The sequence below is a fragment of the Leptosomus discolor genome, chromosome 5 (genome assembly GCF_034619465.1).
Source record: "Leptosomus discolor isolate bLepDis1 chromosome 5, bLepDis1.hap2, whole genome shotgun sequence".
NCBI lineage: Eukaryota > Metazoa > Chordata > Aves > Leptosomiformes > Leptosomidae > Leptosomus > Leptosomus discolor.
The window spans coordinates 61335696-61361784 of NC_141395.1; the positions used below are offsets into that span (position 1 = coordinate 61335696).

A 26089-nucleotide genomic window follows, 5' to 3' on the forward strand; every position below is an offset into this window, starting at 1 on the left:
ATTCTTCATCTTGTCTCTTAAAATGCTTTAACTGAGTAAAACAGTGATTCAGAGAATGATTTTAGAGCTTTTCTCATTTAATGCCCTTAGTCACTCTCTGTGGTTTTTATTTGTATAGAGTATGTCCTCTTTTGATGTCTTTTCTATTGGCGGTATATCCATGCAACTGATTTTAAAATGGATTAATTCTTCAAAAAGTCATTTGAATATTCAAATAAATCTGTTCCTGCCAAATTTGTGCCATTTTTTCCTTGATTTTATGTAACTTATATGTGATTGAGTTCTTTCAGACCTGATATTGGAAAAGGAATTTTTAATACTCCCTTCACACTCTTGGGGAAGTAAAATAACTCTTGTGGAAGTAAAATAAAACTTTGTGGCTTTCATAAGGTAAAGCCTAATTGACCATCAGAGCTTAAAATAGGGATGCTCTCAGATAAGTGTTCCCTGTTAAAGCAAGTACAGTTAAAAATAGTAGGAAAAATAAAAATTATAGCTAGTTTTAAGTAACTAGATTTTGGAATATGGGCTCTGCTTCTTCCCTGCTTCCTAAGTCCTTTGGGTAAGACCTGTTGTTCCCCGAATATGGAAGGCACAGTGGTAGCAAGTACTTTACAAGCAAGTACTTTGCCTGAGAAACTTTTCAGCTTCTCAAGTAAGGATTTAAACCTATATAGGGATGTTGAAGTACTTTTTTTTTGGAAACATCAGTGCGAGGAAATACTGTTCCTCTGGGAAAGAAATAGTGACATTTTTGCAAAGTACACATCCTCAAATGCAGTGGAACAAGAAGCTGCAGGTATGTCCCTGAGCATAACCTTTAAATACATGGTCATTCTTAGCTGCAGCAAACTTAGAAGAAAAAGTGTATGAACGTAGCTACCTGGATCTCTTCCTGCTTGGAGCACACTCAGCACAGTGCTGGGGAACATACAAGGATTCAGGATGCAGGATGCACAGATGTATAAAATCCTAGTTCCTAGAAAGAGCTGTGTGTCACTGCATTTATTTACATGATATCAGCATCCTTCTCCAAATTAATTGTGCCCCATTATGCTGCTAATGCTGTCATTATTTTAGTATCTCAACTTTTATATTTCTTCTTGAGTGCTATGTTGGTGTGTCTTTTCCTCCAATCACAGTCTGTTCACATAGCACAGAGAAACATTGGGGATTTATAAATATGAGCGATGGTGTGTCACTGGTTTCAGGGGGAGCAGGATCGTGTCCACTTTGTGGTTTTCCATGTGATGATTAAGCAGATTGATATTCCTTTAACTGGAAATCATCTTCAGGGAAAAAAGAAATGTAATGGATTTAATTCTTTACTGTCTGGTCATGATATTTGTATGAACTATGAAAGCTGATGATATATATAACAGGAATTAAGGGAGGTTTTACCTGCTGTAATGTTAACTTTTATAAAGTACAATGAAATAGAAAAAGGGTTTTTTTTCTTCCTATAGGTAAGTGTTTATGTGATCCAAAGCCTGTAGTCCCTGAGCTTTGCCCCACAGAAACTCCTCCTGACTTCTCTGGTATTTTTAGCTGAAGTAATGCTGGAATAAACACTTGAAGGGTCAACCTTAACGTGTAAGGGAGACAGGGAAGCATAGTAATTTTTTTTTTTTTTTAAATTCAAAATGAAATTATTAACATCATAAAATCTTTGACGGGGAAAAATCTACAAAGAAAGGATGACCTGCAAAGATTGAGTTAAATTCGGTCATCTGAACCACTGGTTCAATTCCTTTTGACGTCAGTGGGAATAGTGTCTGTGTTGCTGAGAGTAAAATATGACCCGTTGTCTATTTGCTTGTCTATTATGGAACTACAGATGAGCCTGCGTAACTGAACAGATATGCCTGGACAGATTTGATTGCCTTTGTTAATTGTTAGTCTTGAACCTGTCATTTGCATGGAATGACACTGAATATTTTATTTTGCACACTTTAAGCCGCTGCTGATTTTAAAGAAAACAATTAGAGGGTTCATAACACAGTTCTCCAGGATTTGGAACATTTTTCTGTATTCTGTGTTTTATTAACATTATTGATCTAAAGAACAAGGAGTGTTTGCATCTTTTTTTCCCAAAATCTAGTCATATTTTGCAAAATCATATATTCTTAAAAATTTCCCAAAATTGGAAAGACTAATTTTTTCATTACTGAATAATATATTTCCGTGAAGTTTCCTTTCAACTACCTATAGATTTCAGCAGTGCACCTTCTTTTATGATTCTTCTCTGCTGCCATTAGTTATAAACCGATGAGAGACTGCAAAGTGACATATGACAACCATGTAAACTATTGCACTGTTAGAAATAAACCTTGCTTAGCTGATTTTCAACGTGGAAGTTTCCAAGTTTGGCCTTTATGGCTTTACCATAAGATTTTGTTTGTTAGGCTTTAGGAAACATTTTACATTAAGCTTGAAGAAATGGAGATTTGCAGTCAGATGATGATATTCTTGTGTGCTGGATTCCTGAGGTTTACTGAGCAATTTATAGTAACAGAGCAGAATCTCCCCCCAAGGATGACCTCACCTTTAGGAATCCTGTGTGCAGGTCATGATACCCTCTTCCTTTTCAATTTTTTTACTTGCTGTAAGCCCCATGACTCTTTTTGTGCCTGGTCAAGGAGGGCAAATACCCACAAGAAAGGTTGGCATCTCTGGTGAATGCATGGTGGAGTTCCCCCAAATCTTTAAAGGTTCTTCAAGGAAAACAACATTTGACCCTTGTTTGCCCCCAAGAAGGCAAGTCCTTGTAATTGACCGGAACAAATAAATCACATACAAATCATCTCTTCCTTTCAAAATAATTATATATAACTATAGCATAGCCAAAATATCTACCTGGTAAGAGATATAGAGTCTTCAAGTCAGTTGGTAAATAGGTAAGTTAGACAAACAAAGGAATTTAAACATAACACGGAAATGAGATGAGGTGTGGGAGATAAAAAGTCTGCAAAAAAAAAAGATAAATTATGATGTGGTAGCACTTTTTTTAAAAAAAAATAAATTCTTATTTGGAAGAATATAGTGGAAAGCTGGGATTGTTATACGTTCCTAGAATTACTGAAGAGTTGCTTATATGTATAGTATGTTGACTAGCCAGTACATTTCTAGATTGTTTAGGACATGATCCTGGGAAATAAGCCAACACTGATGAATAGGCTTGATGTTTGGAAAGCCTCTAGGATTAATCTAGTGGTCATAGTATTGTAAATATGAAATTTAACTCTAGAAAATGTGCTCCATTTGACTTTATAAAAAAGATAGATTTTGAAAAAAAAAATTAAAAGGTGTTACTTTGAACGCTGTATATCCCATTAGTTACAGAAAGTGGGAATTATTTCAGAAGCTGGAAAAATACAGTTGGAACATATCCTTAGATGTATTGCACTGCCCTTAGATGTATTGTCCATCTCATTCATCTTGATCCAGAACCTCAAATTAGCTGGAGTCATTACATCCACCTTAAAAAATTTTGAGTTGAGACCAGAGGTGTGTTTTTTACCCGGTGCCAGTAGTCTGTCCTTCAGTTTGTGTACAGTGCAGACGAGGTCTATGAGCTTTTTTTGAAACATTATTTATTATGATATTAATTAGTGTTTATTAAGAAGAAAAAAAGAAAGCTAAGTTGTTCAATGGATTAAATTTTGTTTAAATAAGAATAGCGCGTATTAAGTTTTCTAATATCTAGCATCATGCACTGACATACACATTTGTAACAAAGAATCCGATTTCTTGTTTTGAACTGATTCTTTTCTCAAAGTTTGAAATTATTCTAGGCAAACTTAAAAATTTTAGTCAATGTTTCCTTTTAATGAAATTGAGTATTATAATACTGGTATTTCACTAACCTTAAGATACTCAGTTTGGTTATGCTTCCATTTCAGTTGTAAATGGCATCTCTAATGTACTGGAAGTTTGATAACCTTCAATTTAACATGTACACCATTCCAAAAAAATCTTGAGATAATTCGCACACTACTTCAGTCACTTCAAGTTACATGGGCTCAGCTACACGTAGATTTTGCTATCATAAAGAAAAGTATGTTATTTATTAATTTGTTCAAGTTACATGTATGTTACTTAGTTCTGCAAAAATGTCCAAGTGAAGACATTTCAACCATATCTATGTTGAACTGATTGAAGTGAATGCTGTAAAATATCAGTTGAGTATTTCTCGTTCAGTAGGAATCAATTGATATGGTGCACATTTGATTTAAATTACATACTTGGGAATGCCATAAAGAGTCGAATTCTGCCTAGTAGTGAAGGGTCCCTCTTAGTTGCATGGTAGATACAAAGTAAAAGAATCAATAGAATTGATATCCGTTCAATGCCACGTCCTGTTTCCTTCACTTTAAATAGAGAAGAATTTCCGTAGCTTCAGTTGTTTTCAGCAATGAGCTGTGGAAGACTTTACAACTGCAGAGAATTTCACTTTGTCATGGCACTGCCACATAGATGTTATAATGAAATTGTCTCAAATATTTAGGCAGGTACAAGTATAAATCTGATTGCAAAATCATCTGCTACTCTTAGAATTAGAATTTAGAATTAGAATTTAGAATTAAAATTAGAAAGTCAGTCTTCTCATTTGCCTGAATTTTCTTACATTTCAGAGAGATTTGAAGTCCAATACCTGCCTGTTAATTTTCAAAGCACTGTGGTTAGTACAGTGTTTTGTTAAAATAGCTGGCAGTCTTCTGTGCAGTACTTAAGAAACAGAAGCTTTAAAAAAAGCAGTTTGAAATTAGGCTGTTTATAATGCACTATAGAGAAATAATTCCTCTGACAAATAACCTATTTACAGTCAAATCATTTCATAACTAAAAGAAAAAAAAAGCAGCTGTGGCGTTTACTAGAAAGCATCCCTTTCCTGTTGTCAAGGTTTTAATCAAAATCCCAGGCCTTGTGGAGTAATCTAGGGATTTTCTCTTGTGTTTTATTAGTTGTTTTTTGAACTATAATGCTAGTAATGAGCAAGTAACAAAACTCAGCTGTACATATGAAGCTACCACCTATCGCAGTCCTTTCAGTCTCAGATAGGATAACCAGAGCATAACTACTGTGAAGCAATACAATTATGAATTTCTTGAGGGGGAAAAAGGAGAGATAAGTGCGCGGAAGTCAGCTAACACTGATGCATGGGTGGCTACAGCATGCAAAGGGTTAACAAGATTTTCATTTTAGATAGTTGCCGTAGTAACAATCAGAGAGCTCAGGCTGTATCTTTTCTATTTGTGGGGAATGTTTAGATTTACTGAGTAGCTCAGCTTATTATATATCTGCCTTGATTGCTGGATAAGGTTCGTTGATTAAAAACAGAATAAGATGCATTTTTATAATACTAAGGGAACCCCCCGCCCCTGCCTCCCATCACTCTTTGTCCAGATCCCTCTCTGCTCTCCCAACACTCGCCCGCAGCCCAAGGTGTGGCTGTAAATCAAGTTTCACTTGAACTTTCAAGGAGCGAAGGCTGTGTCGCCTGTGCTATGTGTGGCAGGAGCACTTGGTCCTGAGCATCCCGTTTCTCCTAGCAACTGATTTGGACTGTAAAGCCACGCTGCAGCCAGTGCCGGATTTGAGCGCTGCTTCTTTTGTTTGATGTCGCAGCTTGTGTTCGCTCCTTTGCCATCCACAGCTTAGCAAAAGAAAGTTTGATCAAAGGTCATGTCCGTGGCAGAGAAGCGAAGGGGCAGGTTTTTGAGCGTTCATCACCCAACTGTCCCCCTTGGAATTAGCAGGAGCTGACCGAGGCTGACGGGCTCTGCAGGCGTGGCCACCTCCCTTCAATGTGCAAATGGGATATGAGCTTGTGAAAATCACGCAATTATTCATTTCCTTCCCTTAAAAAGTGAGAAGGCTTGAGTCTGTCGTAGCGCAGTGCTGGGTGTGTGGAGGATGCAGTGACCCTCGGGCCAGGCAGCTGCCGTGCCAGACTGGTGGCCTGCACTGGCAGTGGCCTGGCAGCTCGCCGGGGGGCCCGTATCTCCTGGGAGCTGGGAAAAATCCCTGCTCAGCTGGGATGCCAGGTTCAAGCCTGCCTTGAACAGCTGCTGCCAAGTAGTGCCAAGTGATGTGTGGTTGTTGTTTGAAACAGATAGGGTGGCTACAGAGTACTGTAGTATTTTAATGCCAATTTCTGTGACAAGAAGAAGATAAATTCTGATGTAAAGTTTTACTAACTTCTGTAGTTTGATAGCCTGGCCTTCTTCGATTCTGCCAGTTTCTAAAGCTTTTGCTCTTTTAGAGCTCTTAATTTTTCATACCACTGATGCTGTTTGTGGTGTTAGGTTGCTTTCTTGGCTCCATGACACATGTACTGAAGAGGGGCTTTCCTTTCCTTTTATTGACTTCCCTGGGATATTGAAGGACTAGGAACATTTGGAAGGTAATTTTTTTTTTTTTTTTTTTTTCTCAGGTATCTGAAAATTGTTTTAAAAATGTTATTGGAAGCAGAATGGATTTGATTTGATTTGATTTTTCTTTGAACCAGGAAAGGCCTTCAAGGAAAAATTACCTTTTGGAATTAAAAAATAATTATTTGTGTAACCAGTCTGAGCCAACAGTAGAATAGTTTTCTAATCACTTAAATTCAGTCTGCAGTGTGGTGATACCCACTGTGATTCTTATTAGCACTCTGAGTTTTCATTTCGTAGAAAGAAAAAATAAAAAATTAACCTGACTCCTATGACCTAGTTGCAAATTTGTTGTTCTTTTTGATGCTCCCTACTTTTGGAAGTGAGCCGGCTTCCACTTGGGGACCTCTCCTTGTACTTGTGATCCCAGAGTCTTTACAGCTCCTAAGGTGTCCCATTGGAGAACATGGAGCTGCAGCATTGCTCTCCTCAAGTGTCTTGATCAGTAGACTGGTGACTGGCAAGAATTTGACACCAATATTCTGTAGTCATAGATGTACTCGGTTATTCCACTCATCATTTTCACAATTTTGTTTCTACACATGAAAGTGAATGAAATCATCAGCTCCCTCTAAGGAAGTTGCATCAACCTTTTATCAATACCTTCATTTAAACTTAGGATACCAGCCTGTGTTATATCCATTAATCCCAGAAACGGACATTGGTTCATAATCATGTTCTTGCTGCAGAGAATTTTAAAATATCAATTTATTTCTTTCTGAAAAAAAAGATGCTTTAAATACACTTGCTAAGCTGCCAGCTTCTTCGTCTGTTGTTACTTATTCCAAGGGATGGTTTTTTTGAGTTCTCTAAAATATGTTAAAATGAAAGGAGTTTGGGCTTCATTCATTGTTATTTTCAAGTTATAAACATAACACCAGGTCCCTATCTCCCTTTTAACCCTTCTTTTGTGTGTAAATGTTTCATAAGTATCTGAATGAATTTTCCAATTAAAATGTATTTTCTTGGAACTGTATTTACTTACAGAAAGTCTTTTACCCTTACATCCAGCTTCATTGTGTTCAAAACCAAAAGCCTGAAAATAGCATTCCTATACTACTTCTTTGTTTCCAGATTTTAAGATCTATTATGCATAGTATAGTGCGTAATCATAATTATTCATTCATGATGATGTTTGTACTGGCTTAACTGAGGAATAGTGTGAGAAAGCTAATCTCGAAGCTACAGGCTGTTTTCCCGCACTTCAGATTCCAATCTAAGCTGTTTGTTGAGTCTTACTGGAACCAGAGCGCCGTACTCATGAGTCCTGCTGCTGGACTCTCCATCTTTATCTCCAGTCCCAGTGAAGGACCTTCACCCATTCTTTGAAAACTTCTCTTTTTCATGGAAACTTGCATAGTTGCAGTTCTTCACCATGCTGCATATAATCAGTACACTGAAGCAATTCAAATGAGAGCTGTGTTACAGGACTATGTCATACAAGCAACAAAAAAGGAGGATCCTTTTAATCTGCCATTGGGTATTTTAGGGAACTTCATTTTCATTTGTATGTGAGAACAGAAAAAAAAAAAAAAAAAAAACCCAAACAAAAAAAGCCTCACGCTTTTAAGGCAGTGGGGAAAAAATGACCTGGTTATGTGTAACATATTCTTCCACTGGGAGAAAGTAACTGATTGCAAGGTAAAGGTGCTGCTCTGCTCAGCTCATCTTGTTGGTCTAAGCCTTCCAAAATGATAATGTAAGCATCATTAATCCATAACTCAGATCTCTGAAAGATCATATTGATGAAAAAGCACAGAATTTTGAAACGTATTTTCTCTGAAATCCCAATATTAACCAGTTACTAAATACCATTGCTATTTTTTTAAAAATTTTATAGGAAAATTGGTGGAATGGAAGCAAGATTGAAAACTCTAAAATACTGCATAGTCATATTTAATTTCTAATGAACTAATTTTCTTGTCAAGTCTATTTTAGTATTTTGTGGGTTTTTTTCACTGATAATATTTGGGAAGGAGTTTTCAGTGGAATAAAAAAATTTAAAATTTTTACATGAAAACACTATTAATGTCTTAGGAAAGTTTACCTGGCTAAAGGAAACCTGACAACATTCTGTCTTTGATAGAGTAGAAAACAGAACTTGTAAATGAATTGAGAATAACAAAAAATTCCAATTCTTTACAAATTTTTCCATCAATATTATATGTATATATATATGTAAAGTTAATTCTTCTCCTCATTAGTTTTAGACAAGCAAGCATAGACTACCATTGAAAATCACTAGTGGAAGCTTGTTCCAGATTTTTTACATAAGCAGTCAAGAGTCATGCATAATGCAACAGTGTACCAACTGGCAACACACTCACAGGAGATAATTGTTTTTTACGGACACAAGAAGCTGATTTTAAAGTCACCCGTAAGAAGATTGTCCTTGATTTTATATTATCCTGGGTGGGTGTTTCAGTTTCTTCCACTTACTATCATACTCACTGGGTGAAAAATACCCTTGTGTCTGCTTAATAGTGATGGAATTTTCTACATGAAGATGTAAGGAGGAATTAAGTTTTACCCCATAATTATACATTAAATCACTGTTAAAATACAGTTGTAATCAAATCCTTTCATATCCCAAGGCCACACATTTGATACAGTACATTGGAAGGTCAGAATACTTAGCTGAGTATACACCCCTTGAGACTCAACAGATGTACAGATAGGCGGCCTAATCCCAAAAATGCATTCATAAGTCTGGAAGATCAGAATTGAGCCTTAATTCTCTAAAGGACTGCCACAATGTTGTGTGGTCCTTTCATCCAAATTAGAATGATTCATTATGTCTAGTCCATTAGCACCATCAGGGATAGGTGTGGGCCATAAAATCTGCATTAGGATTTCTAAATATGTCAAGGATAATCTTAAAATAAGATAAACTGGGATGTTTTAACTGAACTAAAAATAATCAATCAAAGTCATACATGTAGACTTCTGGCTGTTGAATCATACGTTAAACTTCTACCTTAAATGATTATGCTGTCTTAACAAATATAAAACTTGGGCAGAGGATTTTATATTGAATTTATACTGTTAAAGTACCATGTTTCCTGTTGTTAAAGGTATATATAAAAAATATCTAATAAAAACATGCATAAAAATAATAGAAAATGAGGAAGAAAGTACAGGAGATACCTTTCTGTTCCCCAATTCTATTTCAAATGAGTTGGGTAGGAACCTATATATATATCTTCTGTGCATTCAGTGCGTGCACCACTGAAGTTCAACTGTTGTGTCATGCATCATCAAGAGAATTACACTATAATACCTACACCATTGACTACAATACCTTTGTATTAAATATGTATTTCATAAAGGCCTCACAATATTCATTGGAAATATAATCCTAATAGAGCTGCACTGGATTATACAGTTAAAATATTGGACAAGTATATACACAGAACTTCTTATCTTTCTACTTTTTTGGTTCTGGGGAAAAAAAATGTGAAATTAAAAAATATTATCTTTTACTGCTGCTAAAGCATGACTTTTTCTTACTCAGCTTTCATGATAAAAACATTCCCTTTTCTAAAGTAAAATACACAAGCTGTGTTGACAGTTCTAGACAGAGAAGAATCTATGACTCATAGAATCATATCATAGCATCACAGAATGGTTTGGGTTGGAAGGGACCTCAAAGACCATCTAGTTCCAACCCCCCTGCCATGGCAGGGACACCTCCCACTAGACCAGGTTGCTCAAGGCTCCATCCAACCTGCTCTTGAACACTTTCAGGGATGGAGCACCCACAACTTCCTTAGCCAACCTGTTCGAGTGTCTCACTACCCTCAGGGTGAAGAACTTCCTTCTATCTAGTCTAAACCTGCCCTCTCCCAGCTTCCAACCATTACCCCTCATCCTACCACTGCAGGCCCTTGTAAAAAGTCCCTCCCCAGCCTTCTTGTAGGCCCCCTTCAGGTACTGAAAGGCTGCTATAAGGTCTCCCCAGAGCCTTCTCTTTTCCAGGCTGAACAGACCTAACTCTCTCAGTCCATCCTCGTAGGAAAGGTGTTCCAACCCTCTGACCATCTTGGTAGCCCTCCTCCAGACTCGCTCCAACAGCTCCATGTCTGTCTTGTGTTGGGGGCTCCAGAGCTGGATGCACTATTCCAGATGGGGTCTCACAAGGGCAGAGTAGAGGGGCAGAATCACTTCCCTCGACCTGGCCACACATCTTTTGATGCAGTCTAACAAATGTATAGTTCTGTGTAAGGGACTGTTTATAGAAGAGTTTATGCGTGTCCTTTTTTACTTTTGTATTTTAATGGATTCCTTAGATAAAAATAAATACATACAATATATGAGATTTGGACTTCTCTAAATGATGGTTTAGATCATTCATTCCAGGGTAAGAAAAAGTACAACAGAGAAAAAAATCCAAAATTACCTCAAAAAAGAAATTATTCAGTACCATACTGTACAGATGTCATCATGGATGGTTTCAGTGTAAATAGCTGGAGAGTGGGACCAGGCAGAATTAACCCATATGTAATATAAATGCCTTCATGTCTTCTAGAAAAAGCTCTGTAGTTGTCTCCTCGATTGTTTGAAATATCTGTTGTCACATTCACTACCTCAAGCCCAAATGATATTTGTGCAAAGCAAGAGAGCAAGGTGATTAACAGGGATTGATGGTTTATCCCAGAGTTTAGTCCCTCAACCCATCCAACGTGAACTCAATGTTTGCGGAATTGCAGCTGAGCCATACTGAGCAGAGTATTCATCTATTTAACATTAAAAATGGTTAGCAAAAGTGAAAGGAGTTATGTTCAAGCAAGTGCATTCACAAAATATTTACTGGTAAATATCAACGTGATCTCATTAGTAGAAAGAGAGACCTAATTCCCAGAGTAGACAACAGGGAGGTTAACCCAGTAGGAAAAATGCACTGATAGTTCAGTCTGAAAGTGTGCAAGCAGTGCTGCATTATATCTTGTCTAAAGATAAGTTTTATAGTGTGTGATTTCATCAGTACAGGTTCATGTCATCTCTGAAATAGTATTATCCAAAATATTCAACTTTACAGTAAAGCAGAAGGGTTCAACACCCATGGCAGATACTTGAGCTCTAAGACGTAATGATGATGGGCATGCTACCCACAGCTATCAACTCACCACACCAGAGATGATTCACTTAGCGTTGTCAAGTTTCAGAATATCCTAATCATATTTATGTTAATCACAGCACCGACTAAGGATATGGTTTCCTCATGCAGGTCATTATATAGACACAAAGTGCATGTGTGTGTGTGTGTGTGTGTAGTGAAGCCAGGTGAAAAGAGTTTATAGGAGGGAAGGACAGGAGTAGGAATCTCATCAACATGGGGTGGTGTGGGCAGGGGAAGCTCACTAAGTGTTCAGAGGTCCAGTTTCCAGCTTTTCCTATCAGTTGCTTGTCACCTCGTCCAGGACCACATGGCAAGCAGCCAGAAGGAATCGCCGGGACCGTCACCTAGGACCAGGTGCTCCAGAATCTGAGTTGGTTATTTTAAACATTCCTAGTTCTGAGGAAAAGTTTGAAGATGCGTTCCAAGGGTATCCTGGATTAAGTAAAACAAGCTAAAGTTGCTTTTGGCAGCCATTATTTTGTACCTAAGTTACAGTGAGACTTGATTTATGTTTATGTGATAGATTTGAAAAAAAATGCGTTCTAGCTAGATAACATGAAATTATCTCAACGTTTAGCGTACATTTAATTTGATTAGGGACATTCATCAGCAACTATATTTGATACTAATAAAAAGTTTTAAATCATGTTGAAGTCGTCACAGGTATTGGAAAATATTAACAGATCTAGGGTGTATTTTTTTGTTTGAGTATATTCTTTTATCTGCTTTAGGTTTACGGGTATATGGTGAAATGTATGTTCAGTTTTGTCACTTGACAAGTGATGATCTCTTGAGGTAAACAGCAGGGTTTCTCAGTTGCAGGGAATCCCAGCTGTCTTTTGGGATTCCATCTGTGTGTACATTTCTTTTTTTTTTTTCTTTTTTTTTTTCAATTTTGTGTTTGAAACATTTAAAGGCTTTGGTTTGACCACAGGCTCTTCAAATGTTACCAATTCTTTTTCTTCTATTACCAACAAAGAAAAAAACCCACCCCTGAAGAGCCTCCCTCTTCAGATAAATGGAATCCCATAGAATCCCATAGCCACATGTAATGCATTGTAGATGAGGAATGATTGCAAGTTGTTTCACAACCAGACGGTCAGCAGGTGAAGCACTGCCGTGTTAACCACTAGCGCTACATAGCAAGAATCCAGAGCTCTGGGGAGAAGAGACATGAGGACTTTTTCCCTCCCACCTTGTCCAAGATACTGGGAAATAGCTCTGCCCCCTCCTTCTTTTCTCCATCACTAGTTTCATGGCCCATCACAAGCAACCATTTATCTGTCTGTCTTCCTTCTGCCAGTTAGCATGCCAGAACACCGGTTACATCTGTGCAGGTAAACAGGTTCTTGTGCTCTCTTCATCTAGCCATAAGAGAGGCATCTGATGGATGATACTTGAACGCTCCTCTGAAACACTGGATCCTGTAAAGTTGTGAAGTAGTAACTAAAACAGTTATCCCAGGCTGTCTGCAGATTTAGGGGAAATTAACTGCATCTATTAAATTTGTATCAGGTTTTCAAACTGTAATTTGTTTCAACCACAAGGTCTAAGGATTGTAAAATTTCTCTTGCATTTAGTTTTAAATTTCAATATCTCACTGATAGACAAGGGGCTGTGAAAACTGAAATCCTGGTGCAATTGTTCAGTTCCAGAGTAGGTGTTTATAGGCTGGAGACTGCCATGTCTGGTTTATTTGGTGATGTTTGTCATTATCGTGGAACCACAGGACCGAAAACCTCCTGACATCTCCAGTCTCGTGTGGCTGGAGAGGAGTTGCCCCTGCATGTCTAGCAAAGCAACCCATGGCACTGTGAAGTGCTGCCACAGGCCTTGACTGGCAGGGTTTCCAGAGAAGCCCTTGAGATAAATATTCTTCCAAAACTGAATCGTCCTTGGAAAAAGATAAGAGTTTTCAGGGAAGCTATAGAAATTGAAAGGCAGTCCATCTGATTGCACACAAAGCAACGACAAAGTGAGGGTCTGTGTCTGTCCACTGTGCTGTCTGGATGGGCTTGTCTTAGGGTTTGATAAATTTGTGATCAGTTATATGATAAAGAAATACAAGGAGGCAGTCAATGTAAGTGGGAGGTGATAAATTAGTTAGCACTCTTCTTATTATTCAAAAACATCTTAAAGCAAATATTAAATACTTAGGAATAGTTTGAAACCTGTGCAAATCCCTGCTATTATTCAGTCCAAAATGACCCCTTAGGAGACCTTCCCAACTGAACTGATTTGATGAGCTTCTAAAGTTTTGATGTATTTAGAGGTGAACTTAGCCTCTCAAGAGGGGATGTTCTGTAGTTTCAGCATGTCAGAAGGTACATCAGCCCTGTGACAATCAAGTTGAATTTAAATTGAATTTCAAAGAAACTTCTGTCAGTGTATTAACTGGTGTTTTACTATCCCAGACTCATATCTGAAGGCACCTGAGGTATATTTACAGCTTTCCTCCCAGTGCAGTCTTGTTTTTAGTTGGCTATATAAAGGAACACTGCTGGGGCATGAGAACTTTCTCCAAGGTCATGAAGACATTTTGGTAGTCTTCTATATCTTTCATGGGAACTCGGGCTCTTTGGAAGATTTAGAAAGAAAATCTGTTTGCAGGAACCAAAATACAGTTAGAAGCAAAGCCCTTGAGTATCTTAAGTCTCCAGCAACTTTCCTTTGTTTTGGTAAGAGTACTTTAAGGAAGTATTTTTGACATTATAGAGCCCTGTACTGATTGAAGGAAAAAAGGTAAAGATAGAAAAGTAGTGATCTTTCAATAAATGGTACATCTCCTTAAATAATGTTGAACACTTTTTGGAGTACCATGCCTGGGACAGGATGGTCATGTCACAGTGACTTATTGAACATCAGCTCAGTACCTATTTCTGGCTCTGGCACAGCTTATTAGGAAACAGCTAGCAGTGATCAGGCATTTGACAGCAGAATTTCATAGATTTCAAACAACTTGCTTATACCGTATTTCTTTTCAGCATGGGGGTTTCCTCAAGTTTCTGCCAGGCCACACACAAATCATATGTTAGAAATCTTTGCAGGGAAGAGCCCATCTAATGTTACTTGTCAGCACTGATTCCTTTTAGCAAGAGTGCAAAACTATTTTTGTCCTGCAGTGATGGCTATTTTTATCTCCATTAACCTCTTGACTGAAAATAAACATTTATTGGGGGTTACCTCCCTTGTTTGTCCGGTTGCTTCAAAGGTTAGTGAAAAGTGGATGCCTGACTGACCTCCTTTATCCTCATTAGCTGATACTAATTGTTCCCTGACAGACCACAGTTTTGACCCTGTTTGTCCTTGTCAAATTTGTCTAGCTATGGCATGAAGACATTAGCAGAAATTACATTTTCAGGTGAAGATGACTCAAGTGTAGAATACACACTTACCTAGTGTAGAGCAGTGAACTATATTGTGGTTCTGTAATGTGGCCTTGTTTCCAAAATGTGAGATTACTATTGTATGGCCCTATCTCATGGACACACATGTTAGCAGAGCCCCGTGATTATACTTAGGCAGTAGATGGAATGTTTTGTAAGCTTTTGAGTAATATGTAGCAGTTCTTTTGGAGGGAGAAATAAAGTTTTGTTTGTCTTTTGAAGTCTTTATTTTTAAGCAGCTGTAATATTGTTTCTCCTATGTCAAAAAAGCTTTTTGGTAAAAAGATACCTTTCTTAAGCTAGAGATATTTCTAATAGCATTGTAAAAAAACCATAGCATAAAGTAGCTAACACCTACCACCACCACCATTTTGGGAATGACCAACCAAATGTTACTGTACAACAAATCCATCTTACAAATTACAGGATGATTTTCATAGTACTGTCTGAGAGTCAGAGCATGAACATACTTTACTTCAAGTGGGGTGCTGTCACAAACATAAAGAGCTGTCGTGAAGAGCGTGTTGCCCTGCCAAGAATTTCTTCTGTGTCAGGCCCAGAAAGCCCTTTTTCATGTTCCTCAGTGGATCTCAGGTGTGGTTGTACAGCTGGGGCAAAGGACCTGGCAGGTCTCAATTAGGTATCTCAAACAGACAGGTCCCAGGCTTCACAGGTTGTAACCAGTGCCTTAAATCCCACAGACACTTGGTGCAGATTAAAAAGCACTGGTGTAATGCGCTCAAAGCACGATATCCTGCTTTACAAGCGGGTTGCCGCATTCTGCACCAGCTTCAGCTTTCAAATGGATTTAAAATGTAGCCTCAGGTATAGCGCATTGCAGTAGTCTAATCTTGAGGTGATAAAGGCATGACTGATTTAACCATGGCTTCTTGTTATCTTGGACTGGGGTCTTTTCATTTTAACCATTTTAGGGAAATGGCCTTTCCTGAATCAGCAGGCTTGCTTCAATTCTTACTATGTAATAAGGCACAACAAGAGCAAGTCTTTGTCAGTGGAGAACACCTCCTATGAACCTGTGAACGTCACAGGATGCCAGACCCCATGAACTGCTGCAGTGGTCCTGACTCATCTTACAGCTCACACAATATGCCCATGAGGTACTTCAAAGGGAAGCCATTGCCCGTCTCCCTTAGTGGAGCTGCCAAGCTTTACAAGCAGCCAGGGCCTTGTGAAGTTTTGCTTTCATATTAAAAGAAGTTTATTTACATATCTGTTCAGCTTGGGAGCAGAGCTATGGGAGAATGGGAAATTCTTTTGAGGTGTCCACCAGCTCTTCTGGACTAGCAGAGCTGTGAGATGAAACACCCTGTTCCTCCTCCAGCCTATCTCTAGTGCCTAGAGACCACTCACAGCTGCTGAACTGATTACAAGTGTTGCTGCCAAGCCAACCTGGAAGCTAATTTAGTGATCTCCATGTAGTTCATTAAGTTCCAAAAAACCCTGTAAAACAGGGGGTGGCAAAGTGGACTTGTGTCCTGACTGCTGGTGCTCAGTCAACCTGCTGCTTCTGCTGCTGCTTCACCTCCGAAGGGGTGAGGCATCAGCCTCGGCTTCTCTCATTGTCTCGAAGAAACAGGGGTGGTGGCCTGAGGCTAAGCCTACCACTTGGTAAAGGAGAAATTAATCTCCATGAGAAAGTCAAACAGTATCTCTGCATCTCGTTTCTTGCTCAGCAGTATGTAGTTAAGTATAATCCTTTCCCAGGACATATTATTTGTCCTGTCTGTGTAGAAAATAAACTATTGCCCAGCATGAGAAGATCCTGATATTATTTGATACCACCTTAATGCAAACAATACCCTTACAGATGGGGGAGATGCAACAGGGGGAGATGCAACAAGGGGAGATGCAACAAAATGTCAGATGTCTGGGAAGAAGAAAACCAGAAATAGGAATTAGATCCTGTGAAAATTAAATAGATGATAATTTTTGCACTTAAAAGATAGAATTTTGTTTTCTTTTTTATCTTTGCCTCCAACTTAAAAAACAAACCAACCAACCAACCAAACTTCTTTGAATGTCTTAATCATTTATGGTGTACTTGGAAAAGTCCACTACCTGGATAATACTGCATTGTCTTTTGATTGTACTTGGGATTACCAGAGACTGAGAGCACATATAAGTACAAAAAACATGTTAAAGGGCTTGACTGAAATGGCAGTTGGAGAGATACAGCATGTGGTAGGAGCATGTTGTCCTGGTCCTCCTCTTCATTATTGCCATGCAGTCATCGTAGCTAACATTCATGCTAAAGCTTGTATTTAATATGGGTATGATTCTCAGCTACGTGAAGAATAGCCACTCTTCCATGTTTCTGTAGCAGCCTTAGTGCTGTTTTGGTGTAAATGACGCTAAAGTCCAGGCTTTTTTGTAATAGAAGATAGAGATGATACTTTGATTACCTTTCATCTCATCTCTGGCAGATCTTTTTCAGTTCGTGCCTCATTCACATGTTTATTTTCTGTGCAATCCGTATGTAAATACTTTGCACTGATTTAATAGTAGGTAATATTAGGCTTCTTGATAATTTATAAATGAACAACCAAATTTAAAAAAAAATAAATGTCATGTTTACTGGCCAATTAGAAATCAGGATTTAAATTCACATTTCAAGTGCATGCAGTTGGGTTGATTCTTGTAGTACTTCGTGTAAGCAAACACACTTTCTGCAACTTCCTGTAGAAAAAGCAGTATTAGGAATTGAGACATTGCATGTATCTGGTTGCAGTATTTCTACACTACGTAGGGATGTTGTGGCTAGCTGTTACATTCCTTTTTACTAATTTTGTCCTTCATTTATATCTGTTTTTTCCAACACTTCTGGAAGACGAATAATGTCATGGAGTGCATATAGAAGAAGTACGACTTATGCATAATCATTTGTATAAAAAATGCAAAATGTAAAATACAAATTAAGCAAGGAATACTGTGTTTGAAAAAAAAAAAAACAACAGGTATTAGAATAAACAGATCAAAACCCCAAAATATCAAGACCTGTGACATTCAATACATCTTAATCTATCATTATTACTAAAATATTGATATGTCACAAAATATATTAAATATATCTTTTATAACATTTTAAATTGAATCTTATCTAACGAAAATATTTTAAATAATATCTTATATTCAATAAATACTTTGTGTGTATTTTGGGAATGTAATATGTACTGTGGTACCTCTTAATATACTTCATTACATTGCTAGAACAGTCATAGATAATAAATGTGGCCAATGCATCTGGAATGTGTATGTAAATATATGATTTTCTGTATGTTAAAATGTTTCAAGTCCCTTAGTCATACAGAATATGCCAATAGAACATGGCTGGAGCCATCTAGAGATTTTTTGGTGGAATATAAAAATAATGAATCAGATTCTCTTAGAAAAGTTTGGAATGTCTGAGACAGAATTATATCCCAGAAAAAAAAAAAAAAAAAAGCAAGGAAAAAAAAGTTATATGGTGACTTGTACTTTGTAATCTCTGTTGTGGTTTCATCCTTGATATAGAGAAAAAGAGCTGTGAGTGATAGAAGTCTAAGTGAATCTCAGTGCCAGGTACTGACAAACTCAGGATTACCCACAGGGTTTTTGACATTTGATTAGTAAAAGGAGTTAAGTGTTAATAAATTTGAAGCCTCTACCCTATCTCAAATACCAAATTCTCTAAATATAGAATCTGAAATATACACAGGAGATAGTTTTGTTGAATGTGCATCTCCTTGCCTGCGTGCCTTTCAGGTGCAGTGGATGTCATGCTTTACTTTTGTGCCTTTGAATTTATTAATACAACTTCTTTTATAATCTTTTTGGAGACAAAGTGCAGTGAATCATTAGCATTATTATTATTTCAGACATAGTAAAATCACACATCAACACTTAGCAAAAGGGGGAAAATTCCATTATCCATTCAGAACAATTTCCTATGACAATACAAATGTTACCCAGGACAGATCTTTGAAATGGATACTGATTCTTTAAATTCTTTCCTGCCTGTTTCAGGAAATAGTGAGATCCTGCTGATAACGAAGTACAATGTCTCTAAAGTTCACTTCTAAACACTTGGCTCTTTGCTGTGAAAGTCATCTGCATTCCCTTTATAATTCTCAGCCACCAGAGATCTGCTTAATCTTGGAGATCTGATCCAATATCATTTGGAAAAATCCTTGATAATAGTTTCACCATTCAATCAATGAAAGAACTAAAGCTTACTGCTTGTGTCTTCTTAAAAAAAAACCCTTGAGGCAGGGGAATAAGACCTTGGCTTATGGGTTTGGAGATTTTGTTGTTCGCAAATAAAATGATTATTACTATTATTATTCAAGTTCTTAATCAAGGCAAGCAAATGGCATCTGTTTGTTATCATCCTTCCTACAGAAGACAAAGGCTTCAGTCCCTATGGTACTGACTGCTGGCCCCAAGTGGTTGCTGGATGTGACTTGGCAAGGAGTAGAAGACAACAAAAACAACTGCATTGTGTACAGCAAAGGTAAACACGAGCTGATTTTTTTTTTTTTCCTACTTTCTTGTGTAAGGTACTGAGATAAAAAGATACCTGTTGCATAATAGGAAAATGAAGTAGTTTGTCTCCCCTTAAAGTCAAACAGTTTTCATTCTCATTTTCCTACCATGTTCTGGGGGTTTTTTTGGCCTTTTTTTTTTTTTCTTTTAATGATATAAAAACCCCACATGGTGTCTGTGGTGCACTAAATGCTTTATAAACACACGAGGACGTCAGCTGACATAAGTCATACCATCCATTTCTCTCTGAAAGTCATGCCTCTTGCAAAACATCAGTAAAATCTATACGCTTTAAATAGGTGAATTCTTTCTGACGTTTTGTTGAACATACTGCAAGTATGTTCAACAAAACATGCAACATTTCTCCAAGTTACATTACATTGGTGACTACTAACTGAAATCTGGTTTTAGAAGAACAATGCAAACTTGATTGGACTAGTATAAGACTTCATGTCAGCATGGTTACAGAAGATATCTGGAACTGGATTTTGGGGTTGTCACCTCTCACATTCCAGTCTCTGTGTAGTGGCATGACGTGGTGGTGTTTCACTGGAATGTATTGGCTAGTGGCAATGCGTATCACATCTGTCTTATGTGAATTGTCAGGTTTGCTCAAGTCAGTCTGAGTTCTTATGTAGCCCCTCAAACATGCTTTGTCTAACCTACCACATCTAACAGCTATTTTGGTTCAAGATGCAAAGGCTTTTTTCTTTGCAAAGCCTTGGGTTCAGTCCATAGTGCCATGGACTATGCACCATGCTGTTTGGTCACTTACTATGAAAGCTGTGTAAATGTGGTTATGATATCATTACAGTGTGTTAAAAAAAAAACCCAACAAAACACACCACCAAAAAAACCCACCACTTGAATACATGAAATAAGAATAACTCATTTAGTGTAGCTGGTTTTGGCATTCCTACTGAAGATCAGGTTGCAGAACTATGACTTTCCTTCCTTGTATTTCAATCACCAATCTCAGCACTTTGTGAATACGTCAGAACATACACTGTTCTTGTTTAATTTCTTTTAGGTTTTATTTCTAACCAAACAGACCTACTGAGATCAAAGATTTGTTTGCTGAGGCAACCTAGTGACCATTTCAGCATACAAGCATCCAGGCAAATAAGCACCCATATCAATATATTAACATACAAAACACTAATCATAACATCAAAGACTCCTAAAAACTTACTAGAAACAATTACAACTTGTTCCTATAATCATTGCAATTTATACACTTATAAGAGGATTGCTTTTAAACTGCCACAAGCCTTTGAAAGTTGAAACGCTGAAAACAGGGAATTTGCATGTTAAAAATGAGTTGCACACCAGGGTCTTATAAATTCTTTCTATTATAATTACAGAATGCCAACACATTCATTCTGCAACCTGAAACACCTGCAGTACTAGAGAACTGGGCTCAGATCTAAAACGGATTGAGCTGCCCTTCCTTTGCAGCTTGCTGATTGCTGCCCAAGTGGAAGAAGCAGCAAAGTGCTCTAACATAGGGAAGCTTTTCTTGTGAATCCAGAGCTGCAGTTTGCTATCCATAGTATTGAATACTCACAGGCAAACTTTTCTGCAACAACTTTTTAATATAATGGGAAATTACTTTCACTCCAGAATACAGCTTCTGCGAATTCCCATAGGATGATGTCTTATCAAGTATTACATTCTTTCTGTAATTATAATAATGCTTAGCACATATATACCAGTAAGACTTTTCGTCTTCAAAGTACTTTACAAACACTAACTAATTCATTAGACAGTTTGAGTGCTATCTGTCTGAATCTATTGAAATACAATTTTTTTTTTTTCAAATACTGAAAACTTTATTCAGTTTGGTGCAATCTGAGTAGCCCAAATATTAATCTTTTCAGTCAAACATGCTGGATTTTGTTTCGCTGATGCTGCTGCTTATTTTAGTACTTGGTTAACAAGGTGTTGTGAGACAGTGCTCAAGGTGAATTCTGTTATCTTTACCACAGATGCGTATAATAAATAAAGTTGAGGGTAAATTTGAGCCCTGGTTTATAAATACATGTTAAAACCCTTCTATTTCACTAAACTAATGCGGGAAATAAGTTGTAGATATGCTTTGCTTTCACTGCATTCCTTTATCTGTTTGTGCTTTGAGTTGGCTGCTCTGTCGTTCATTTAGCACTTACACTTGCCTTGAGCTCTGCTGGGATTTTTGTACTAGAAAGATTAATTGGCTTGGATCACAAAACCATGTCAAATAGAAGATGGTAAAATAAATACATAGAATAATGTTTCTTCCTTCAATTTGTATCTCATCATTCCAGATTACATTGCCTTGATTTGTGTTAGCTTTCTGTCTCCTATAGTGCCATTACTTCTAATGAAATGGTGTCAGCTGGCATGTAGTTGTAATTCGATGTTGTGTTGTAGTTGCATGTGTATAATTTTGTTAGTTTGCTTAGCAATACATGGTTATTTCTGAAAGCAATTAGCTGAATGAATGTGTGGAATTGTACATGTAGCAGATTTGGTCACCTGGGAGCTGTTTTCCTTACTATACCCAAGATGCGATGAGTGGAGTAAATTGGCACATTTCTAAGAGGAAAATAAGTTTAAGAATTGGCTAGCAGTATGTGGTACTGGTCAATCAGTTGCTGACTAAGAAGCACATGCTATATTTCCTTTTAGCTTATTCCAGTGATAACTTTGAGAGCAGAATTTCCACCAGATCTTTCAGGAGAGCACAGGAATGTCAGCCTGACTTCAGTTCGCTAGTGGCTGTGGGCAATGTAGTCACCCACATATTGCATGTAGTTCCTATTGAAAGTGAATCTGAGCTGGCCAGCTAACTTACTATTGCCTTCAAAACTCTCCATAAAATAATTTTCCTAGGCAAGCAAACACAAAAAGTGTGTGTGCATGTACATATGTATATATAGATGATGTACATATATAGAGAGGATTGTATTGCAAAGTTATTACAGTGGAATCACAATTCATCTAGACTTTTAGATTAAGAAACTGACTATTTAAAGTCATACATCAGAGTACATTCAGAGTGCATAGCTATGAAATAACTATTCAGTATTTGAAATTAATTCTATTTAGTCTAGGATCACTTATTTCTATCTGTATTTTTTTATGACTACATTTCCCCAGCACTAGGACAAATTAGAAAGGGAAAAACAGTTCATTAGTATCCCTTTTTACAAGTTCTGATACAAGCTGGCTACTCAGGGCATGTGCCATTATCCCATTCTAAATTTTTTGAAAGGAAAGTTTTACAACTGTAATTACATTTCAGAGACATGCCCTTTTTGTTTTAATATTTATGTTAAACTTCTCTTATGTTTCAAAAATAGTATATTCAGTAATTTAAGAGATGTCCTAGAAACAGTAACTAAAATTTTAGACACAGATTTTAGGAATTGTAGCTTATCTAGAATTCTAAATATGTTCTCTCCAAAAAACAGCTACAGAGTTTCAGTAATTCAAGCAAGATACGTTGGTAGGAAGTATTAATGCATGAAGTGTGTGTTCATCACCATGTAGTGTACTTGAGAAGCATTTGTGCTCAACAGAGTTTATGCACCAAACCTGGTAAAAGACCAGAGGTAGGAGTGCCCCCCTCAGCCTAGGAGGGGGCTGGGGTATTATCTGCAGATCTTCCACTGGGACTGTAAGGGACTTTTAAAAATGAGTTACAACTGAATAGAATAGAATAGAATAGAATAGAATAGAATAGAATAGAATAGAATAGAATAGAATAGAATAGAATAGAATAGAATAGAATAGAATAGGAACTGTAAAAAATACGGTTGCACAGACTGAAAACCATGCTCATGTAACAGACATTTTTTATATATTATTTAAGCCACTTATGTGAAATGTATGGATACCGTATATATAGTGGCATTGTTAAAACAGGGTGTCTGTACAAATATTTAGCTGTGGGAATTATAAAATCATAAGGCGATTAAGTTAGCTAGTTGTGAAATTCCAATATTGCTTTTTAAATGACTTCAGGATATAGGAGGTGCTAAGGTTATTATCTGTTATCAGGAATACAGCGGAATTGTACGACTGGATAATAACTAAACAACTGACACAATGTAAAATTACATTATCAGTGTGTTAAAACAAAATTGCGCCCTAAAGGAGTCTACATGCCAGCTCAGAGCTGCAGTGTAATTATGCTTAACTCTGATAATTAAAATACAACGGAGATCAACAGAATCATTTTCATTAAGAAAATTATTAATGATGGTGGTATAACAGTAATTGATTGCAGAGCACCACAGGATAACTCTGTGCAGGAAAACCAACATGTTTAACGTGTGTCTGGGCCGGTTGGGTTGCATTGCGTACCACCGAGCACGCTGCCCGGCCAGGTGGCAGCTGCAGGGCACGTCTTCTGCTGCAAAGCCCAAATCAGAAAATGGCTGATTTTCAGGCTGCCCATTGGAGGGAGAGGGCCAGGTGCTGGGGGATGGGGCAGCGGAATGGGGTCAGGTACGGCTGCCGAAAAGGAGCCGGCCGCCAGCAGCGACCCACATGCTTCTCAAGCCGTCCATCGTCTCATTTCGCGTGAGGCGGTCTTTGGTTTTGCATTTCCGTTAGTGATTTACTGATGTTATTTCCTCCTCTGCCTGGCCTCATTGAGTAGTTTATGCCCTTTGTTATTTCTGAGAGGATGCGGGAGGAGAAAAGAAAGTCCGCGCCCCAGCGCAGTTCTGCAGGCACTGCGTGGCATCTTTGTAAGTAATTCCACAGGATGGTACTGGTAATTGTCCCGGTGGTGCGGGCATGTGATACCAAATGCCATACAAAGCCTTCATTCCTCCGTAAGTGAAATCACAGTCAGTGCCCACTGAGCAACTATAACAAAATCCTGGCTAGGGAGGATGTTGCCTAAGGGTGAGATCCGAGAACTGTCATTTTCCTTTGGTGAACGCCAAACTGGGGTGGGGGGAGGGGTGTGGAATTCGGGGGAGTGCTTCTCCACACAGCTAAGGGATGGGTGCTTGCTCAAACAGATGCTGCTTTTGAAAGCTGCCCAAAAAAGTCTATTCTCCAATCACAATGGCGAACAAGCCTGCTAGGGTGGATTTACAGGATGAGATTAGTTAAAATGACAGCTGCCCACACTGAAACTGTGTCATGTAGCTAATTTATAAATAGAAACTTGAGGAGAGGCAGCACACAGGAGAGGGCCAAGCAGAAGCCGGGGATGGAAGCAGAGGGCTGCACTCTGCTTGCCCAGGCTTCCCCTGGCTGCACTGCTCAGTGGCTGACTTATTTTAAGTCAGTGAATATATAATTGTTTACTTACTTCACTGGTACTGGGATGAGTTATTTAGGTGATGTATGTGCCATGCATTGAAGACACAAGAGGTTACATGAAATTAATAGTAAGAATTGACAGCAGTTTTTAATTAATTTTCCTAATTTAAAGTGAACAGTCTATTTTTTAACATCTAGGAAAAGTCAGTTGTCACAACAGAAGCATTCTTAAATTTTTCTTTAGTGACAGAGGATTATTCTTCTGAATTGTTCTGCGAGATCCTTGATACCATGTTTTCCCGAGCAAGTTTTCAGCTAGCAAATGTTTTTTTTCCCCTGCAACTTCAGGCAATGTAACAGTACATTGTGCCACAGACATACAGCATCAGACACCCTAATGAGACACAGGTCAAACATCATAAGGAGCTCAAACACTGCTGCATTAGAATATGAGTATATTTTGGTTTGGGTCAGAGAACAAGTTGTTTAATAGGCCAAAGGTTAACTTGGGGCATGTATTTTAGGTTGCAAGGGGCTTCTTTCCACATACTATTAAAAGCAAATTTAGTGAATTTACTTAGTCTGTTACACATGGACTGTCAGAAAACTGCGCTATCTGCTGTCCTGCTGGATGCCTCCATTAACTAAACGATGTGCTGAAGCCTTTGGTGGTGCTATAGGTTTTTGTTCTTTCTTTGTATCCACTGACAAAGAAACTGAATTTTTGACAAAACGCATGCGACACTTATCCTAATGTTGAAGGTCCGTGGAAGAGCTTGTTTTACATTTGTTTTTCTGTAACACTGAAAAATTGCAAAATATTTCTCAGAGAAGTATGATTGTGTGTATAATGCTTATGTAAAATAACATCTCTACAAGGGAAAGGTACCTTCACAGTCATTAGAAGAAAGTGTCATGGGTACGGACATAAAAACATGATTGGTAGGCAAGTAGATGACACGATTCACGTTTGGTTTTGCAGGGATGTTGAGAAGGCAGGATGCCTAATGACACTGTTGCAAACGACACTATTGAAAATCAGTCCTGCTACTTTCCTTGCTGGCCACAGGAGAAAATATTTTGTCCCCATGACTAGTGATATTTATTTCTTGCTGATGGCAGACTCAGTGTTGTGGATTTAATTCAGACACAATTCAGCTTCCAAGAACTTAGAAAGCAGGATTGTACTTTTTCCCTATTTTTATTTTTTACCTATGAAAATAGATCCAATGGGGGATTATCTGCTTTGGGGAGTTTAGAGGTCAGGGCCTTGTATATGGTCTTAATTATCTACAAGAGAAAGGTTATTTTGTGCATCTTCATGGAATTAGTATAATATGCAT

General features: G+C 37.8%; 1 protein-coding gene across 1 annotated transcript in view; it reads left to right on the forward strand.

Annotated features, from left to right (window-relative positions):
* Positions 1–26089, forward strand: part of ZFPM2 (zinc finger protein, FOG family member 2) — a 252065-nt gene that overhangs the window by 125190 nt on the left and 100786 nt on the right. The window contains exon 4 of the mRNA XM_086466307.1: positions 19338–19449. Coding sequence (XP_086322433.1) covers positions 19338–19449 — 112 coding nt within the window. The remainder of the gene's footprint in view (positions 1–19337; positions 19450–26089) is intronic.